Source organism: Anser brachyrhynchus, assembly GCF_964034855.1.
Source record: "Anser brachyrhynchus genome assembly, chromosome: 23".
Classification (NCBI taxonomy): Eukaryota; Metazoa; Chordata; class Aves; order Anseriformes; family Anatidae; genus Anser; species Anser brachyrhynchus.
In genome coordinates, this window is record NC_137716.1 from 2,360,082 (window position 1) to 2,375,091 (window position 15,010).

Consider the following 15,010-nt stretch of genomic DNA (forward strand, 5'->3'; position numbering starts at 1 on the left):
CGGGGGCCCCCTCCCCATCGCCACCCGGTGCGGTCCGGCCCGGCGGCCGCGGCCCCACGGCCATACGGCCCCACGGCCACGGCCACGGCCATCACACGGCCACCGAGCCCCGCGCCCCCCCGCGCTGCCGCCCGCCGCCCCCCCGCTCCCCCGGCCCCCCCGGCCCGCCCGCCGCCGCCCCGCCCGGTGATTCACGCCGCCCCGCCGCTTTATAGCGCCGCCGGCCCCGCCGCCGCCTCACAGGCAACAGGTCCCGGAGCGCCCCGGCCGCGTCCCGTCCCGCCGCCCGGCCCGGCCCGGCCCGGCCATGCCGCTCCGGCTGGCGCTCTGCCTGCTCGCCCTCTGCGGCCCCGCCGGCGGCGACGCCGCGCACGGTAAGTGCGGGGGGGCCGGGGGGGGGCCGCGGGGCACGGGGCGGCCGCGCCCGACGGCAGCTGGCGGGGCCCGGCCCGGCCCGGCCCGTCCCGTCCCGCCGGCAGGTGCCTGCGGCGGCCCCGGGTCCCGGCGCCGTTACCGGGCTGTGCCCCGCGGCGCGCCCCGTCCGGCCCCAGCCGGCCGCTGCCGGTGGCCCGGGGCGGGGGGGGGGGGCGCTCCCCGCCGGTGCCCCGCCGCCCTGCGGCACCGGCTCACGGCGGCGCCGTCCCCGCGCGTCCCTCCCGCGACGAGCCCCGGGGGCGTCCCGGCGGTCCCGGGGCTGCAGCGAGGCCCCGCCGCCGTGGCCCGCGTCGGGGCAGCGCCGGCGCCCGGTCCCGGCTCCCGGCTCGGGGCTGGAGGCGAGCGGAGCCGCCGGTGCCGCCAGCCCCGCAGCGCTGCCCGGGGGGGTCCCGGTCCTCAGCGCCCGGGGTGCTGAGCGCCGTGCTCCGGTGCTTCGCGAGCCGCCCGGCCCGGACGGGAAGAGCCGGGAGCCGCGGCCGGTCGCCGGGCTGGGTGTGGAGTTTGCAGCTCCGAGCCCTCCCGGGTCGGGCGGCCGTACCGGCGGCTGCCGCGGCGCTCGGAGGCAGCCCGGCGGCTCGGTGGCCGTTCCCTCGCAGCAGCCACCGGCGCCCAGGCCAGCCGGGATGGCAGCGGCCCTGCCAGCACCGCTGTGCTGAGCCGAGGTCGCTGCCTGCCAGCCTCGGTTCTCCTGCAGCAGCGCCGGAGTTTCCGTCTTCCTCCTCGTGCAATCACCTTCGTCTCCATCACTCGCTGCCAGCGCGGGCAGGGAGCGGCGCTCGCAGGACAGCAGCAGGTCGAGGTGCCCCAGAGGACTGGGGGGATTCCTGCGGGGTCCCTGCAGGGGCTTTGGCCCCCAGCATCGTGTTCAGCATCGCCCCGGCCCACGGGATTTCCGCTTGCTGCTTGGCAAGGTCCGGTTCAAGCAGCGAGAGGCCCCAGGCACGAGCACCCTGATGCTGTCCCTGCCCCCAGCGCACGTCCTCCAGGCCCCGCTGCAGGCAGGAGCGTTGCAGCCTCGCTGGCTGGGGAGACCTGGAGGATGGGGCACCCAGAGAGCCCCCGCGCTGCCCCCTCCTAACCCGCGGCTGTGGGCTCTGCCCGCAGCACGTCCCCCTTTCCCTGCCCTGGCTCTGCGGGGACGAGCGCGTGGGTGCAGCCCTGGGTACGGCCGCCCAGGTGCAGTGGGAGCCGCGGGGGCTCAGGCGCTCCCGTGTCCGCAGGAGCTGGCCCCGTGGGAGGTGTGAAAGTGGCTCTCGCTCTCCTGTCGGGGGCTCGGGGCTGCTCCTGCGTCGTGGCCCGCTTCCCGTTCAGCCTCCCTGCGGCTTTGCCGTGAGAGTCGGGGCATCAGGACCCGTCCCTTCCCCGTGGTGTGGCTGGGCGCTGCCAGGTGTGCTCAGAGCACAGCCCCGGTCCGGGGTGAGGAGCTTGCTGAGCTCTCCTGCCCGCTGATGCTGTGCAGGGCGTTCTGGGGCTATGGGGTGACGAGGGAGCACTGCAGCCTGGGCACTGGGGTGAGGGCAGGAGGTTCCCGTACATAGCAGCAGAGGAGACTCCGTGTTTTGAATATTTTTTATTTTTTTTTCTTATAAACATGTGAGCAGCTGACCCACTTTCTTTTGGCAAATGGTCTGCGAAGGAAACTATTTTAAAGTAGCCAAAGATCCCTGTTGGGAAGTTATCAGACTTGGAAACTACCTCCTGGGCACTGGAAGCACAGGGGGCTCCTGGGTCTCACTGGGGACCAACCGAAGCAGCACAGGGGGAACGGGACGGCTCCGTCCAGCGCCCAGGAGGGGCAGACGCTGCCTCCCCAGCACAGCGCGCCTCACGATGGGGATGTCCTGGGGTGTCCACTGGAGGCCTCTCCCTGCAGGCATCGGGCACCCGTGGGCCATGGAAAAGCTGCGGAGGGATTTGGGGCTGGGAAGCTCTGGGCTGGCCGCGTGCGCGCAGCCTCGGGGCAGGTGCCACCGGCGCAGAGCTCCTGCGTGCTGCACCGCTCGCTTTCGGGACCAGACCCCGAAGCAGGGCTGAGCCCATCCTGGGGCTCATGTTTTGCATGGCCTAAATGTGACGCTCAGGCTGCTGCTGGAGCTCCTCTCAGCCCAGCAGCGGAGGGAGCAAGCAAGGATCTAACTTTGCCGCAGAGCTCCTGGGGCTGCCGCTGGTGCGAGGGATGGCCGTGGGGGATGCTGGTGCGGCTGCCACAGCCACGTCCTCGGCGTGGGAGCAAGGCTCCGTGCTGACCCACCCCGGGAGCTGGCATCGGCGTCACTGCTGGCCCGGGGGGCTGCGGGGGTCTGGGCAGGAGGGGGGTAGTCCCGGTGTGAGCGCGGTCCAGAGCTGGCACCCAACTTCTGGCTCAGTACCATGGGGGGAATTGGGGCCATGGGAGATTGTAAAGGAAGAATGGGCTTGGAAGAGTGATTAGGCAGATTCCTGGAGGACAAAGGTGCCGATGGCAGGGACACGTTGGCCCTGCTGCCACTTCTGGAGGAGCCCAGGCCCTGGGTTCCCGGACACCTGCGGCTCGGGGCTGGGCAGGGTTTGCTCCATCCGTGCCGGCCCCGATGGGCTCCGGTCCCCGTGGGGAGCTGCTGCTGGCCACAGCCGCACCGAGAGCCCCTCGTGCTTAAGGCCAAACTGAAATGGGGCTCACAGGAGGGAGGGGATAGGGGACCAGGGGGCCAGGATGGGTGCTGACACCCGCTGTGGATCAGGGCACCCCAGCTGGAGGGGAGCGGCTCCAGCCCCGTGCTGGCGTGTCAGACAGCAGGATCCAGCCCTGCCCCCAGCCCTTCCTCACATCTTTAGCTGTTTAGCAAACCTCAAACGCAGCTAATGAGAACATAAACCCAAATAAGCGTCAGAAGAGGCTGGTTCGCAGAGGCGGAAATTGCAAAGGAATCACTCACAAAAAAAAAAAAAGTATAAATGATTTGCTCATGAGGTTAAGGAACAAACAGGCTTTTGACTCAGTGGGATCAGATGCTGCTGGGCTGGCTGCGTCCCAAGGGCTGTGTCAAGTGCCCTGTTTGCCGGCCGGCCCCGCACAAAGGCGGTGTGTGTCGGGCTCCCACGCGCGGGGTCGGTCACTCCGTGGGGACGCTGGCACACGCCGGGGGACGCCGGCTCGCGGTGCCGCGCACGCACCACCGGCCCTGCTCTCGCTGTCCCCTCGGGCAGCGCCGCAGGGAGCGGGCTGTAGGGCCCCGTGCTGGCCCGCCGGGCGGGCAGCTCCCGGGGCATCGCACCCACGGTGCTGCTGGCGGGGCTTTGGGGTGCCGGCCAGGCTGCGTAGGAAAGCGCGCGGTGCTGGGGGCTGGTGTGGTCACTTGGCCCAGGACAGCCCCCGTGCCAGGGTGAGTGCAGCACGGGCACCGTTAGTGCCCCCAAATGCCGGTCCCCATGCACCAGCCCCACACGTGCCCTGGTGGTGAGGCGGGTGGCGGGGCCGTGCTGGGGTCGCCTCACCCTCTGCCCTCTCCGCAGGTGGGATCTGCTGGCTGCAGCAGGGGAAGGAGGCCAAGTGCACCATGATCCTGAAAACGGGCGTGACGTGGGAGGAATGCTGTGCCAACGGCAACGTGGACGTGGCCTGGTCTAATTACACCTACCCAGGCAACAAGATCAGCCTGCTGGGCTTCCTGGGGCTGGTGACCTGCCACCCCTGCAAAGGTGAGCGCGGCCGCTGCTGGGCACCGGGCTGGGGAAGACCCTGGGGCTGAGCCCCGTGCTGGGGAGGATGCTGAGCCCGCGATGCAGCAGCAGCGGGGCTGGGCTGGGGCCCCCAGTGCCTTCCTGGGCCCCCAGGAGGGTGCTGCCGGGGGCCTGGGCTCGTGGCGCAGCCGCCAGCCCCGTGTTGCTCTCACTTAACGCGCGCTTTTGTCGCCCCTGCGGCGTGGGGCTGTGCGCCCTGTCCTGTGGCTCCCAGGCTGACAGATTGCTGGGGCTGGGGCCTCCCGGCCCCGCTGCCCTCTCCAGGTCTGGTTAAAGGGAAACTTCTTTCAGGTTTTTTTTAAGGGAAAAAGATCTATTTCTTCCCCTCTGCTCCCCCTTCCTCCTCCCAACGTCTCCAAGCGCGTGTGTGAAATGGCTTTATATAACGGGCAGCTCCAGAAATGGAAACTCTCCAGCTGTGAGTTCCAGGCCCTCCAGATGTTTTGGCGCACGCCGGAGGCACGGATCCCCTCGTCGCACTTGCGTGGCCGTGTGAGAACATGCTCGAGGACCTGCTGACCACAGTAGTCAGGAGCAGGTCTTTGGAAGGTCACTTCGTTATTTGCTTAAAGCGGGGGGAAAAAAAAGGCTCTTAACAAAACAGCCTCTTGCAGCGCCTCCACGCCGCCCCTCGGCGCTGCAGCCCCCAGCGCGCTCCTCTGGCCTCGGCCGCCCTGGCCGGACTCGGGGACGCATCCTGCAAGGTCCTGGCCCTGGCATTCTCCCCGTGGCAGCCAGGGGAGCTGGGCAGTGCCAGGGGCACCAGCACCGGCACCGGCTGCTCTCCCAGCCTGGAGGGGGCGGGCAGCCCTTGGCCAGGGGGGTCTGCAGCGGGGCTGGGGGTGCGCAGGGTGACCGCAGTGGGGGGGTTACGGCTTCCCGGGGTCAGAGAGCGGGGCCTGGGCAGAATCCAGCCAGGGGAAAATGGACGGAGAGCCCGGACGGCACGTACGCTGCCGCTCCCCACCCCTCAGAAAGCCCTGCTGGTCCCGTCCAGACGGAGCTGGTGCGCGCTCCCCGCCGGGCTCCAGGGGCCTGGGAGAGCCGGGTGGCCAGGGCAGCGCTGCATGTTCGTGGGGCTGGCGTGGGCCAGTCCGGGATAACGGGGTCACAGCTGCCAGCCCTGCCGGCAGCCGGGGCGGCCGAGCCCTGCGGGAAGGCGCTGGCCGGGCCCCGGGGGATGCGCCACGGCTCCGGCAGGGAGCTGGAGAAATTCCTGGCTCCAGCTGCCGGGGACACGGTGTCCCCCCCAGGGACCCAGCGTGGATGGGAGAGCCAGGCCATGGGGCCAGGTCACAGGCGGATGCTTCTGCAGCCTCACTGCCTTGCTGAGATGGGACGGACGGACGGACGGACAGATGGGTCGTGCCGTGCCGCCGCAGCGAGGGTCCCGTGTGCTGCTGGGGCCGGGCCCCTCCGTGCCCCGTCTTGTCCCTGCTGCGCTGCCCCTGCCCTCGGAGCCATTTTGGGCAGGCCCCAGCTATGGAAATCAAGCAGCAAACCAGGAAACCGCCCGTCTCCCCGCGTCTCCCACCAGGGAATTTCCCCTGGGAACGCTGGGCCAAGCAGACAGGGGATTTCCCCTTCCCCCACCTCCCCCTGCCGTCTCCCCAAGTGACCCCGTCTTCTGCGGGGAAATCCCCCTGCTTTATCTCCAGGCATCTGCCCGCTGACATCTTCCCAGCACACACCCTGTCTGCGGGAATCCCTCCTGCTCTGGGGTAAATCCGGGCTCGGGGTTCTCTTCCCTCCCGGCTCCCCTCGCATCAGGGCGCTGACAGACCTGGGTCCTGCCTCCCCCAGCCCCAGGGCTGCCCGGAGTCCCTTTGGGGTGGCACTGGGGGTGCCTGGACATAGGGTAAGGGGCTCGCAGCTGCCCCACATGCTGCTCCCCTCCTGCTCCCGGTGCAGGCAGCGGCGCTGGGGCCGGGCGGCCCCTCTCTGTCCCCTGCTCCCGGGGCCGTGGCGGCCCCAGGGTGCTTTGAGCCCCGCCGCCGTCCTCGCGGGGAGGCGACCCGCGGGACAATGCGTCCGTCTGTCTCGCCTGCTCCCGCCGGGAAGCGGACGGGACGGGGGATCTGCCGCTCGCTGCTGTGACCCGCTCTTGTGTTCAAGTCACGGAGGCCTGGAGCAAAACAGGGCTGGGTATTGTCTGATTAAAGCGGAGCTCTTGATTGCCCAGACAACTTGCAAAGCCCAGTTCCTTCTGGAGGATCTGGGGCCTTACAGAGATAGATTTTTTCCATTGCATAAGAAAAAGAAATGTCTCCTTCCAAAAAATAAATACATAGAAATGAATTAGCTGGTGCTGATCTGAGGGCCAGCTCTCTGGCTGGGGTAAGTGTTGGATGATAGCTCAGCGCCGCAGCCAACGACCTGCTCCTTCGCAGCGCTGAGCAGATCCAGATGCTGCTGCAGGCAGCGTTCGCGCGGCGCAGCCCCTGCGGGGCCCGGGGGCAGCCCCAGGTAAGCCCCGGCGCGGTGCTGCGGGGTCCGTGCCGCGTCCTGACGCGCTGCCCCCCCCTCTCTCCGCAGAGAGCTGCGAGGGGGTGGTGTGCGGCCCCGACAAGGTGTGCAAGATGAAGCACGGGCGGCCCCAGTGCGCCTGCGCCCCCGACTGCTCCAGCCTGCCCCGCAAGCTGCAGGTCTGCGGCTCCGACGGCTACACCTACCGGGACGAGTGCGACCTGCTGACGGCCAAGTGCAGAGACCACCCCGACCTGGAAGTGATGTACCAGGGCAAATGCAAAAGTAGGTTTGGTAGTGCCCCTGCCCTGCCCCGTCCCCGCTCCCCGCGGCTCTCGCGGCTCCCGGCACCGCGTGAGAGCGGTCGGAGCTGCGCCCGTGCGGGAAAAGGAGACCGACAGCGCTGCGTGGCCCCAGACTACACGTGCTCGTCGGTCCTGCCGGTGCATTGTGAGGGCCTGCAGTGGTGAGAGGCCGCGTGGGTCGGGCACGTGCTGCCAGCACACCGGGCACTGCCCGCACCTCTCCCGCCCCGGGAAGCCAGGGCTCCCGTTAGCCCAGCCACCGAGGCTGCAGCTGCTGGAGACGGAGAGGCCTTTGCAGTTCCCTCCCCTCCCGTGGTGCAGCAGGGGCAGATCCGCAGCCCGGGTTCGCTCTGCCATGCCCTGGCGGGGGGGGACGAGCCCGGCCCCCGCCTCCCAGCTGCGTCTCCCCGCCTGAGCGCTGCGCAGAGGAGTTCACTAGCGGCCGCGCTTGCTGGCCCCGGCATCGCCCCCGCTCCGCTGCCTGCAGCAGGGTGGAGCGGCTCGGAGCTGGCACCCGCTCCGGGGCCCCGGCCCCGGCACCCCAGCGGGGACGCAGCGGCGAGAGCCGGGCGGCCGAGGAGCTGCCTCGGATGCCGAAGCGGCTCGTCAGTGCGACGGGGGATTCGGCCTCGCCGCGGCTGGGGAATAGCAGTCCGTAAAATGTCACTTCCAAACATCAAGCCCCTTTTTTTGTTGTTTTGTTAAAGAGAGCAGTAATCCTCCTTTCCCTGCCAAGAACTGTCAGAATTATTATGATTATTTTTGCCAGCCCTCCTCTCTGAAATGCTTTGCCTGTCAAGCTCTGGACTGCACAGTAAAATTTGGGGCAAGAAATGTGAGTTGCGAGCTGGGAGTTGCAGATGCCAAGTCTCCTTCCAATCCAGCAGGAAAATAGAGGAAGGAGGAGGGAAGGCTTCAAACAGTGTTTACAGCATCCGGGGAGCACGCCGGGCCCGGCCGTGCCCCCGCGCTGGCGTGGGGCTGGTGCCACGGGGGCAGCCAGCTGCGCAGGGCCTGCGGGCTGGGTGTGCACAACCCCCCCGCCGTCCTGCGCGGCTCCGAGCCCTGCCCAGGGCCTGATCCTGCCCCTGCGGGCCCTCGCCGCCCCTGCTCGCTCTGCCAAGGCACCTGCGTGGGGCCACTTGTCCCAGCCAGGTCCCATCGGCCAAGCCGGGCTCCGGCCCTGCGCCCTCTCTCGGGTGCAGCGGTGGGGTCGCTCGTCGGCTCCGCGAGGCACGGACAGCTCCTGCTCCCTCGTCCCCGCGCGGCCGCCGGCGCGGTGGCAGCAGGCCGGCGGTCCCAGGCCCGGCCTGCCCGGGGCTGCTGAGCTGCGGCCGCGTTGTGCTTCCCCGCAGAGTCCTGCTCCAGCGTGGTGTGCCCCGGCACCCACACCTGCGTGGTGGACCAGACGGGCAGCGCGCACTGCGTGACGTGCCGGACGGCTCCCTGCCCCGAGCCCACCAGCCTGGACCATGCCCTCTGCGGCAACAACAACGTCACCTACCCGTCGGCGTGCCACCTGCGGCGGGCCACGTGCCACCTGGGGCGCTCCATCGGCGTGCGCCACTACGGGAGCTGCTCGGGTGAGCGGGGCGCGGGGCGCCCGGGGCCGCCGGTGCGGGGCTCTGCCCCCTGCTGCACCCACTCACCGCTTTCCCCCTTTTCTGCCCCCGTTTCCAGCCGCGGCCAAGTTCTCCCTGGAGACGGACAACGCCGAGGAAAACTACGTGTGAATCCTTCCTTCGCCGCAAGGCCGGACCCAGGAGACAGGGGCATTATGTGTATATTGTACAAACCATATACCTGATATTTATTAAGATAAAAGGTCCTTATTTATATCTGTGTATGTTATGCAGTCGCAGAGGGCCCGGCTCTCGGCCCTGCCAGCCGTGCCGGGGCTGCGCGGGGCCACCCGGGCTGCTCCGTGCCCTCGGCTTCGAGGGGGCGTCCGCACCGCTGCGCGCTGCCCCCCCCCCACGTGTCCTTGGATGGCCGCCCCGGGCCTATTTATTTTTGGATTGAATTCTTGGTACTCTGCTGACGTTTCTGGCCGGGACCTCGGGGTCAAGTGGGAATCTGCGCTTTATCTTTCCCCGGAGGGGCTCAGCCCCAGCTGCCAGCAGCAGGAAACGGAGCACAGAGCTGCACCGGATTTGGGACGGATAGGTCTATATTTTTATATACATATATATATGCACATATATATATGTATGTTATTTTCCCCTGAAGTTTTAGCACGTGTATGTTAAAACTGATTTTAGCTTAGGTTCTCCCAGGCCCACTCAGACCAGGCTCCCAGCCCTCTCGGTGCGATGGGGACGCAGCCTGCCGCTCGCCCTCGCTCACCCTGCCGTGGCCAAAACCCCGCGGTGAGCAGCCCGGGCCACTGCGGGGCAGGGGGCTGCGGAGCCCCCACGGGGGCACGGGGCAGGAGCGCCCCCGGGACCCCCAGCCCCGCTCAGGGGCAGGCGCAGCCCCCTCTGGCCCCCGTCTCCCGCACCCACTGCTCTCTCACTCTCTCTGTATTTATTGTTACTTCTCTCTTTTTGTGCGCGTTGTGACCTGTGTAAATACCATCTCGTCTCTGACACCAAGAAGCTGTTGCCTTTATATAAATATCATATTATATATAATATATATATATATAAAAATACCCTATTTTCTATTTTTGTATGATTGTGTTCTGATTCCTGAGGCAGATGCTATGGGAACGTATACATTTCCTATTCCATATTGTTAGGAGCATTTTACGGCTGTGTTACAATTTGGATTACAATTAAAAAAAGAATAAAAGGTGCTGCGGGTCTGGTTTTGTTGCGCTGCTGCGTCCCACGGGGCTGTGCCCCCGTGCCGTGGGACCTGCAGGGCGGCAGCAGGCATGGGGCAGGGGGGGTGTGCACGGGGGGGGCGCCTGGTGCGTGTGGCACCGCGTCCCAGGAGCTTTGTCCCCTCCGGTAACAGCCGTCCCGGCGTGGGCACCGGCCCGAGCTCGCAGCAGCAGCAGCGTCCCCGTGGCGGGGCGGCGGGGAGCAGGTGAAGCGCGCCCTGCTCGGCCCCGGCTCCCCGGCTGCACCAGGCCACCGCCAGCATCTGTTTCAGCTTTGTGTCGGGGTTTTTCCACCCTGGCCAAGTCTCTCTGAGCAGCAACAAGAAAGGAAAGGGGAGAGAGAGGAGGAAAAAAAAGAGAGAGCAACCAGCAATGCAAATCAAATATGTTCCTAATATCAGTGAGTGCCGTAAGGGTTTGGTATTTCACAAAACAATTCCTGCCATTAATTGAGTCCTGATGTGCGCTGCTCCCCCGGCGGACGCAGTCGCAGGAGCCGGGCTGCAGCCTGCGGCTTGGCTCCCGTGGGACGCCAGGAGCTGCGGCCGTGCCCCCGGCCGGGTCCCCTGCCCCGGGGCTGGGGTCAGCGCGCGGCCCGGCCACCCTGACCCGCGGCCCCGGTACCTGCCCCGCTCACCTCTGAGCTGCTCCCTGCCTGTGGGATGGGTGTAAGGGCACGGCCAGGGCTCTGCCGGCGCTTTCCCTGGTGCCAGTGTTTGCAGCACACGGGGCCGGGGGGCTTCCTGCCCCCTTCCTCCACCCGCCCCAGCCCTGGCCCTTGGGCTTTGGCCCCGAGGCTCCTGGCGCTGACCCACGCCAAGGCGGCGGGCACGGGCTGCGGCAGCAACGTCAGTGCTGCTGATGGGCGGGAGATTTCGGCTCCCAGAACACGGCCGTGAGTCAGGCGGCTCCTTCCCTCCGTTTTTTGGGTGGTCTGGGGCGAGCCGGGACAAGCGCCGGCTCCCCAGGGTTCCCAGCAGCGTGTGGAAGCCCCGAGGCTGGCAGCCCTGCCCCGGCATCCTCGGGGCTGTGGCTTCCCAGGGAGCCCACAGGGATTTGGGGCTTCCTTGGAGGCTGGCAGCCTGGCAGGGTCCGGCCTCTGCTCGGTGTCCCCAGTGTCCCCAGGGGTCACCGCAGCGAGCAGGGTGCTGGGCTCCCCAGTGCAGGGACCACGGGGACCGGAGGGGGGGCTGCTTTCTGGGGGACATCTCAGCCCTGCTCTTTGTGCCCCTGCACCTCCCGACCGAGGGATGTTCCGTGCCACAGCCGCAGCCCCAGCATCCCCCCAGGACCCTCCGCAGGCAGGGCCGCTGCGCCCCGCGGCTGTGGCGTGCCAGCAATTTGCAGATAAAACAAACAACCAGGAGCGGGAACGGCTCGGTCGTCCCCAGAGACGGCCGGAAAGCCGGGCAGGAGCCGTGCGCTGTGTGCGTTGGCTGAGACCCTGCCGCAGCTCGCACACGTCCCCTGACCCCCGGGGTCGGCGCTTGTACCCGTGCCAGCGGCGCGCTGGGCGGGGGGGTGAGGATGGAGCCCCCCGGGGGCGTCCCCGGCCCCTCTGCCAGCACGGGCGGGAGCGGGCGTGCTGGGAACCGACCTGCCCCGGGCCGTGTCTGTGGTTCTCACGATGGGGGGTCCCTGAGTGCGCGGTGGGATGGGATGGGATGAGGCTGGATGGGACAGGGTCGGACGGGACGGGACGAGGAGCCTGGCCCCCGCGGGAAGGCAGCTCCGCGCTCCTGGGGGTGCCCCACAGGGCTCAGACCCCAGCTCATGGCAGTGCCTGGTGCTGAGCAGGGTCTGGTCCTGCCCTCCTCTCCTGCATCCCCGGCTCCACAGAACCCTGCCCCGTGACAAGGCAGGGGGTCTGGCTGGGGACCAGTGCAGAAGGGCTGCAGGGGGGAGCAACAGGACACCAGAGAGGGGGGCTGTGGGGAGCACCGAGCCCACGGCCCCGGGGTGGCACTGCCCGTCCTCCCTGTGCCAGCAGCGCGGGGGAGGGAAAGGACAGAAGAGAAATCTGGAGAAAGGAAATCCTGGCAGGAGGTGAGGGGCAGCTGCCCCGGGCAGGGCAAGGTTAAGGTTGGGCCCCAATCAGCCCCTCTGGGACCAGCTGCCAAGGGGGGATTAAAGGGGGCTGAGCGCTGGGGCTGGGCTCTGCTGGCTGAGCAGGACTGGCAGAGGGGAGGTGAGCGGACAGCGGTCTGGGAGGGAGCTTTTATTGAGGAAGGAAAATGCTGCTGCTGCGAGACGGGAAGCAAGGTGCTGGGACTCTTTGTACAAGCCGGGGCGGGGGCAGGAGGGGAATGCTTGGCTCCTCACTAACAGTCAAAATCAGTCTCCTGCACTGCCTTGGAGCACGTGGGGAAACTGAGGCAGGAGCTGTGAGCCCTGGTTGTCAGTTCCCATTGACCATCAAAGCCCCTGGAGCTGGAGGGGGGCCCGGGGGGCCCGGCCCTTCCCTGCCCTCCTGGGAGCCGCCGGACCGCTGCGATGCCTCGGCCCCCCTGCTGGCCCCCACAGTCTGCCTGCCCCGGGACCCTTCGCTGCCCCCGGACCTGGTTTGTGCTCCTGCTGCCCCTCGGGGTGGCGGTGCTTGAGCACGATGAGGTGCACCCAGTCGATGTAGTTGGAGATCTTGGTGTAAATGTCAGGGTACCGGCGGTCCCCGCACCTCTCCCCGGAGAAGGAGACGATGCCGTAAACCTTCCTCTTGAAGATCAGAGGTCCCCCAGAGTCACCCTGCAAAGCGAGGGGACACGAGGGAGAATAGCATCCCCCCGGGACGGCGGGGCCGAGGCCGGGCACGCACTCACCGCGCAGACGCCCCGCAGCGTGGCGTTGCGGCTGGCCCCGCACAGCATGTTGGCCGAGACGCGGCCCCTCCACAGCGTCCGGCACAGGCTGCGCTTGACGATGGCGGTGTCGGTCTCCATCAGCTGCTCGGGGCGCTCGCCGTAGTTGGAGGTGTCCCCCCAGCCCAGCACCTCGCAGACGGTCCCGGGCTTCAGGTCGACGTGCGGCGAGGGCAGGCGGATGCGCTTCACGTACTTGTTCAGCGTGGCCGACCCGTTCAGCTGGGCAGGGAGCGGGGGTGTGGGTTCCTCCTTGCCCCCCCGGGCCGGGGCAGATCCCCCCGCCCCCCTCCCGCAGCTCCTGCCCCCCACCCTCCCCAGGCCAGCCCGGGGCCCCCTCCCCACCGCCCCGGCCCCGGCTGATTTTGGAGCCCCCGCGCCCCGGGAGCGGTCCCGGTCTGGCTGGAGGGCGGGGGGCGCGGGCAGCCCCCCCCGGCCGGGGTCGGCGCCTCCTCGGCCGCCTCCGGCGCCGCTCCCCGGCGAAGCGCTGACACCTAGCGGCGGCCGGGCCGGGCGCGGGGACCTGCCGGGCCCCCCCCGGGCACCCCGGCGGGGGGGCGCGGGGCTCACCCTGAGCATGCGGATGTCGTTGTCCACCGTGCGGGGGTCGTAGAGCGGGTGCGCGATGGACTCCTCGACGCCGAAGACCTGCTGGGACTCCTCGGGCCGCTCCAGCCGGTGGGCGCCCAGCACCACGCGCACCGAGGGGTTGCGCCTGCGGCCCCGGGGCACCGTGAGTGGGCACCGCCGGGCCGGGAGCCCTCGGGGGCGGACGGGAGAAGGGGGCCGGGGAGGCTGGGGGGCTGCTCCAGCGCCACGTAACCCCCCCAGGATGGGAGCACCCACCCCTACGGGGCCACGCCGTGTCCTGGGGAGGGCACCGGAGCCCGTGCCCCCACCGGAGCGCCGCTCACCTGGGGATGGGGCAGTGAGCCGCCGTCATCACCCACTTGGGCCACACGAGGAAGCCCCCGCAGAAGTGCTGCCCGTCCATCTGGATGGAGGCGATGAAGGGCCGGGAGTGGGGCAGCGCTGCCTTCCCCCCGATCACCCAGCTGCCGCGGGCACCTGGTGGGTGCGGGCGGTCAGCGGCTGCAGGGGGACCGGGCACCCCAGCGCCACCCACGGGTGCTCAGGCTCCTGCCCCAGGCCCCTCGTCCCCACCCTGGCTGCGGGGGACCGGCCCCGCGGCCCCAGCTGTCCCATTACCTGCTGGGCCCAGCGCCGGGAGCAGCACGGAGCCCCCCAGGCTGAGGATGAGCAGAGCGGTGACCATGCTGGTGCGGTGTGGGCCTCTGCCACCTCCTGTGGGGCCACCTGGGGTGCGTGGGGGGGGTTAAATAACCCTGGAAGGGGGTGCTGTGGGCACAGCCACCGTGCGGATGCTGGCGGGTTTCCTCCTCTTGGGGTGTTGCTGCCTTGTGCAATCACGTTGGAGTGGGGGGCGTGGGGAGTGCAATGCTGCGGGGCTGTGGGGGCTCTGTGGGCCCGGGGGGGGGGGCTCAGGCTCGCTGTCCCCAGGGCTTCGGAGCCAGCCTGGCTTGAGGCACTGCTCGGCAGCCTCCCTTGGAGCGCGGAGGCTGCTCGCTGGGAGGGGAGCGGATTAAGGAAGGAAGAGTGAAAGCAGAGCAGCTTCCAGCCCTGTCCTGGCTGCTCTCGTGCCTTGAGCTAACCGGGATGAAATCCTGTTCTTGGCGCAGTGGGTGCGAGCGGGGCCCTGCCATGGCCCAGGGACGCTCCCCAGGACGTGGCAGCGCCTGCAGGACTGGCGGTGGCCTGGCTGCTGCGTGCTGTGCCCTCTGCCAGCCCCCCGGACGCTGCCTGGCTCTGGGCCTGTGCCCGTGCACGGGGGCTGCAGCCCCTGGTCCGGATCCCCGGCGGGTACCGGCTGGGAGGGCCAGGGCTCCGAGAGCTGGGGGTCCCATGGTTGGGGGTCCCATGGTTGGGGTGCCCCCGCTGCGGAGCTGGGCTCGCTCCGGGGTGGGTGAGGAGCTCGCGCCCCCGCAGCGGGCAGATTTCTTCACACCGCCGTGGTTTGAGCCTCGGCCCGGGCTTCCTGTGTCAGTTTGCCAGCGTTTACCCAACGCAACTGTCAGCGGGAAAGAGGGAGCCGGGGGGGGGCAGCCCGGGCCCTGCTGGGGGTCCCTCTTGGCACCCTCGGGGTTGCGCGGGGGAGCTGGGAGCGGGGCGTTTGGCCAGGACCGGGGGGCCCCTCCCGGGGGCGGCGGGGCTCAGCCCGGCGGGGGGGGCCCGGGCAGGAGCCGGCAGCGCCCGCGACCCCCCGGTTCCGCCCAGCCGGGCCCGGCTTCGGGGCCCCCGCACCCCGAAAGCGGCCGCGGGGGCGCCCGGGGGCGGCGGCGGCGGGCGGGGAGCGCCGCGCCCCGAGGCCGGGTGAGGGGCGG

General features: G+C 69.1%; 2 protein-coding genes across 3 annotated transcripts; one reads left to right on the top strand and one right to left on the bottom strand.

Annotated features, from left to right (window-relative positions):
* Positions 1–228: 228 nt before the first annotated feature.
* FSTL3 (follistatin like 3) lies at positions 229–9,722 on the top strand. Its single transcript, XM_080565793.1, has 5 exons — positions 229–374; positions 3,928–4,113; positions 6,691–6,906; positions 8,282–8,509; positions 8,607–9,722. The coding sequence occupies exons 1-5, from the start codon at positions 308–310 to the stop codon at positions 8,657–8,659; spliced, it is 750 nt and encodes a 249-aa protein (XP_080421919.1). The 5' UTR covers positions 229–307; the 3' UTR covers positions 8,660–9,722.
* Positions 9,723–11,956: 2,234 nt separating this feature from the next.
* On the bottom strand, positions 11,957–14,886 carry PRSS57 (serine protease 57). Of its 2 annotated transcripts, XM_080565788.1 has the most exons (5): positions 13,818–14,886; positions 13,523–13,676; positions 13,179–13,323; positions 12,570–12,830; positions 11,957–12,495 (listed from the first exon to the last, which is right to left on the bottom strand). In XM_080565788.1, the coding sequence occupies exons 1-5, from the start codon at positions 13,882–13,884 to the stop codon at positions 12,169–12,171; spliced, it is 954 nt and encodes a 317-aa protein (XP_080421914.1). In that variant the 5' UTR covers positions 13,885–14,886; the 3' UTR covers positions 11,957–12,168. The 2 variants fall into 2 exon arrangements, with proteins under 2 accessions (XP_080421914.1, XP_080421913.1); XM_080565787.1 differs by having other exon boundaries at positions 12,570–13,323.
* Positions 14,887–15,010: the final 124 nt, after the last annotated feature.

Bases quoted from the DNA above. Each gene is read 5' to 3' on its own strand.
- PRSS57 (XM_080565787.1), bottom strand. From the start codon at position 13,884: ATGGTCACCGCTCTGCTCATCCTCAGCCTGGGGGGCTCCGTGCTGCTC. The intron at 13,677-13,817 runs GTAATGGGACAG...CGCACCCACCAG, and splicing joins CCCGGCGCTGGGCCCAGCAG to GTGCCCGCGGCAGCTGGGTG. The intron at 13,324-13,522 runs GTGAGCGGCGCT...CCGGGGCCGCAG, and splicing joins GCTCACTGCCCCATCCCCAG to GCGCAACCCCTCGGTGCGCG.
- FSTL3 (XM_080565793.1), top strand. From the start codon at position 308: ATGCCGCTCCGGCTGGCGCTCTGCCTGCTCGCCCTCTGCGGCCCCGCC. The intron at 4,114-6,690 runs GTGAGCGCGGCC...CTCTCTCCGCAG, and splicing joins GACCTGCCACCCCTGCAAAG to AGAGCTGCGAGGGGGTGGTG. The intron at 8,510-8,606 runs GTGAGCGGGGCG...CCCCGTTTCCAG, and splicing joins CCACTACGGGAGCTGCTCGG to CCGCGGCCAAGTTCTCCCTG.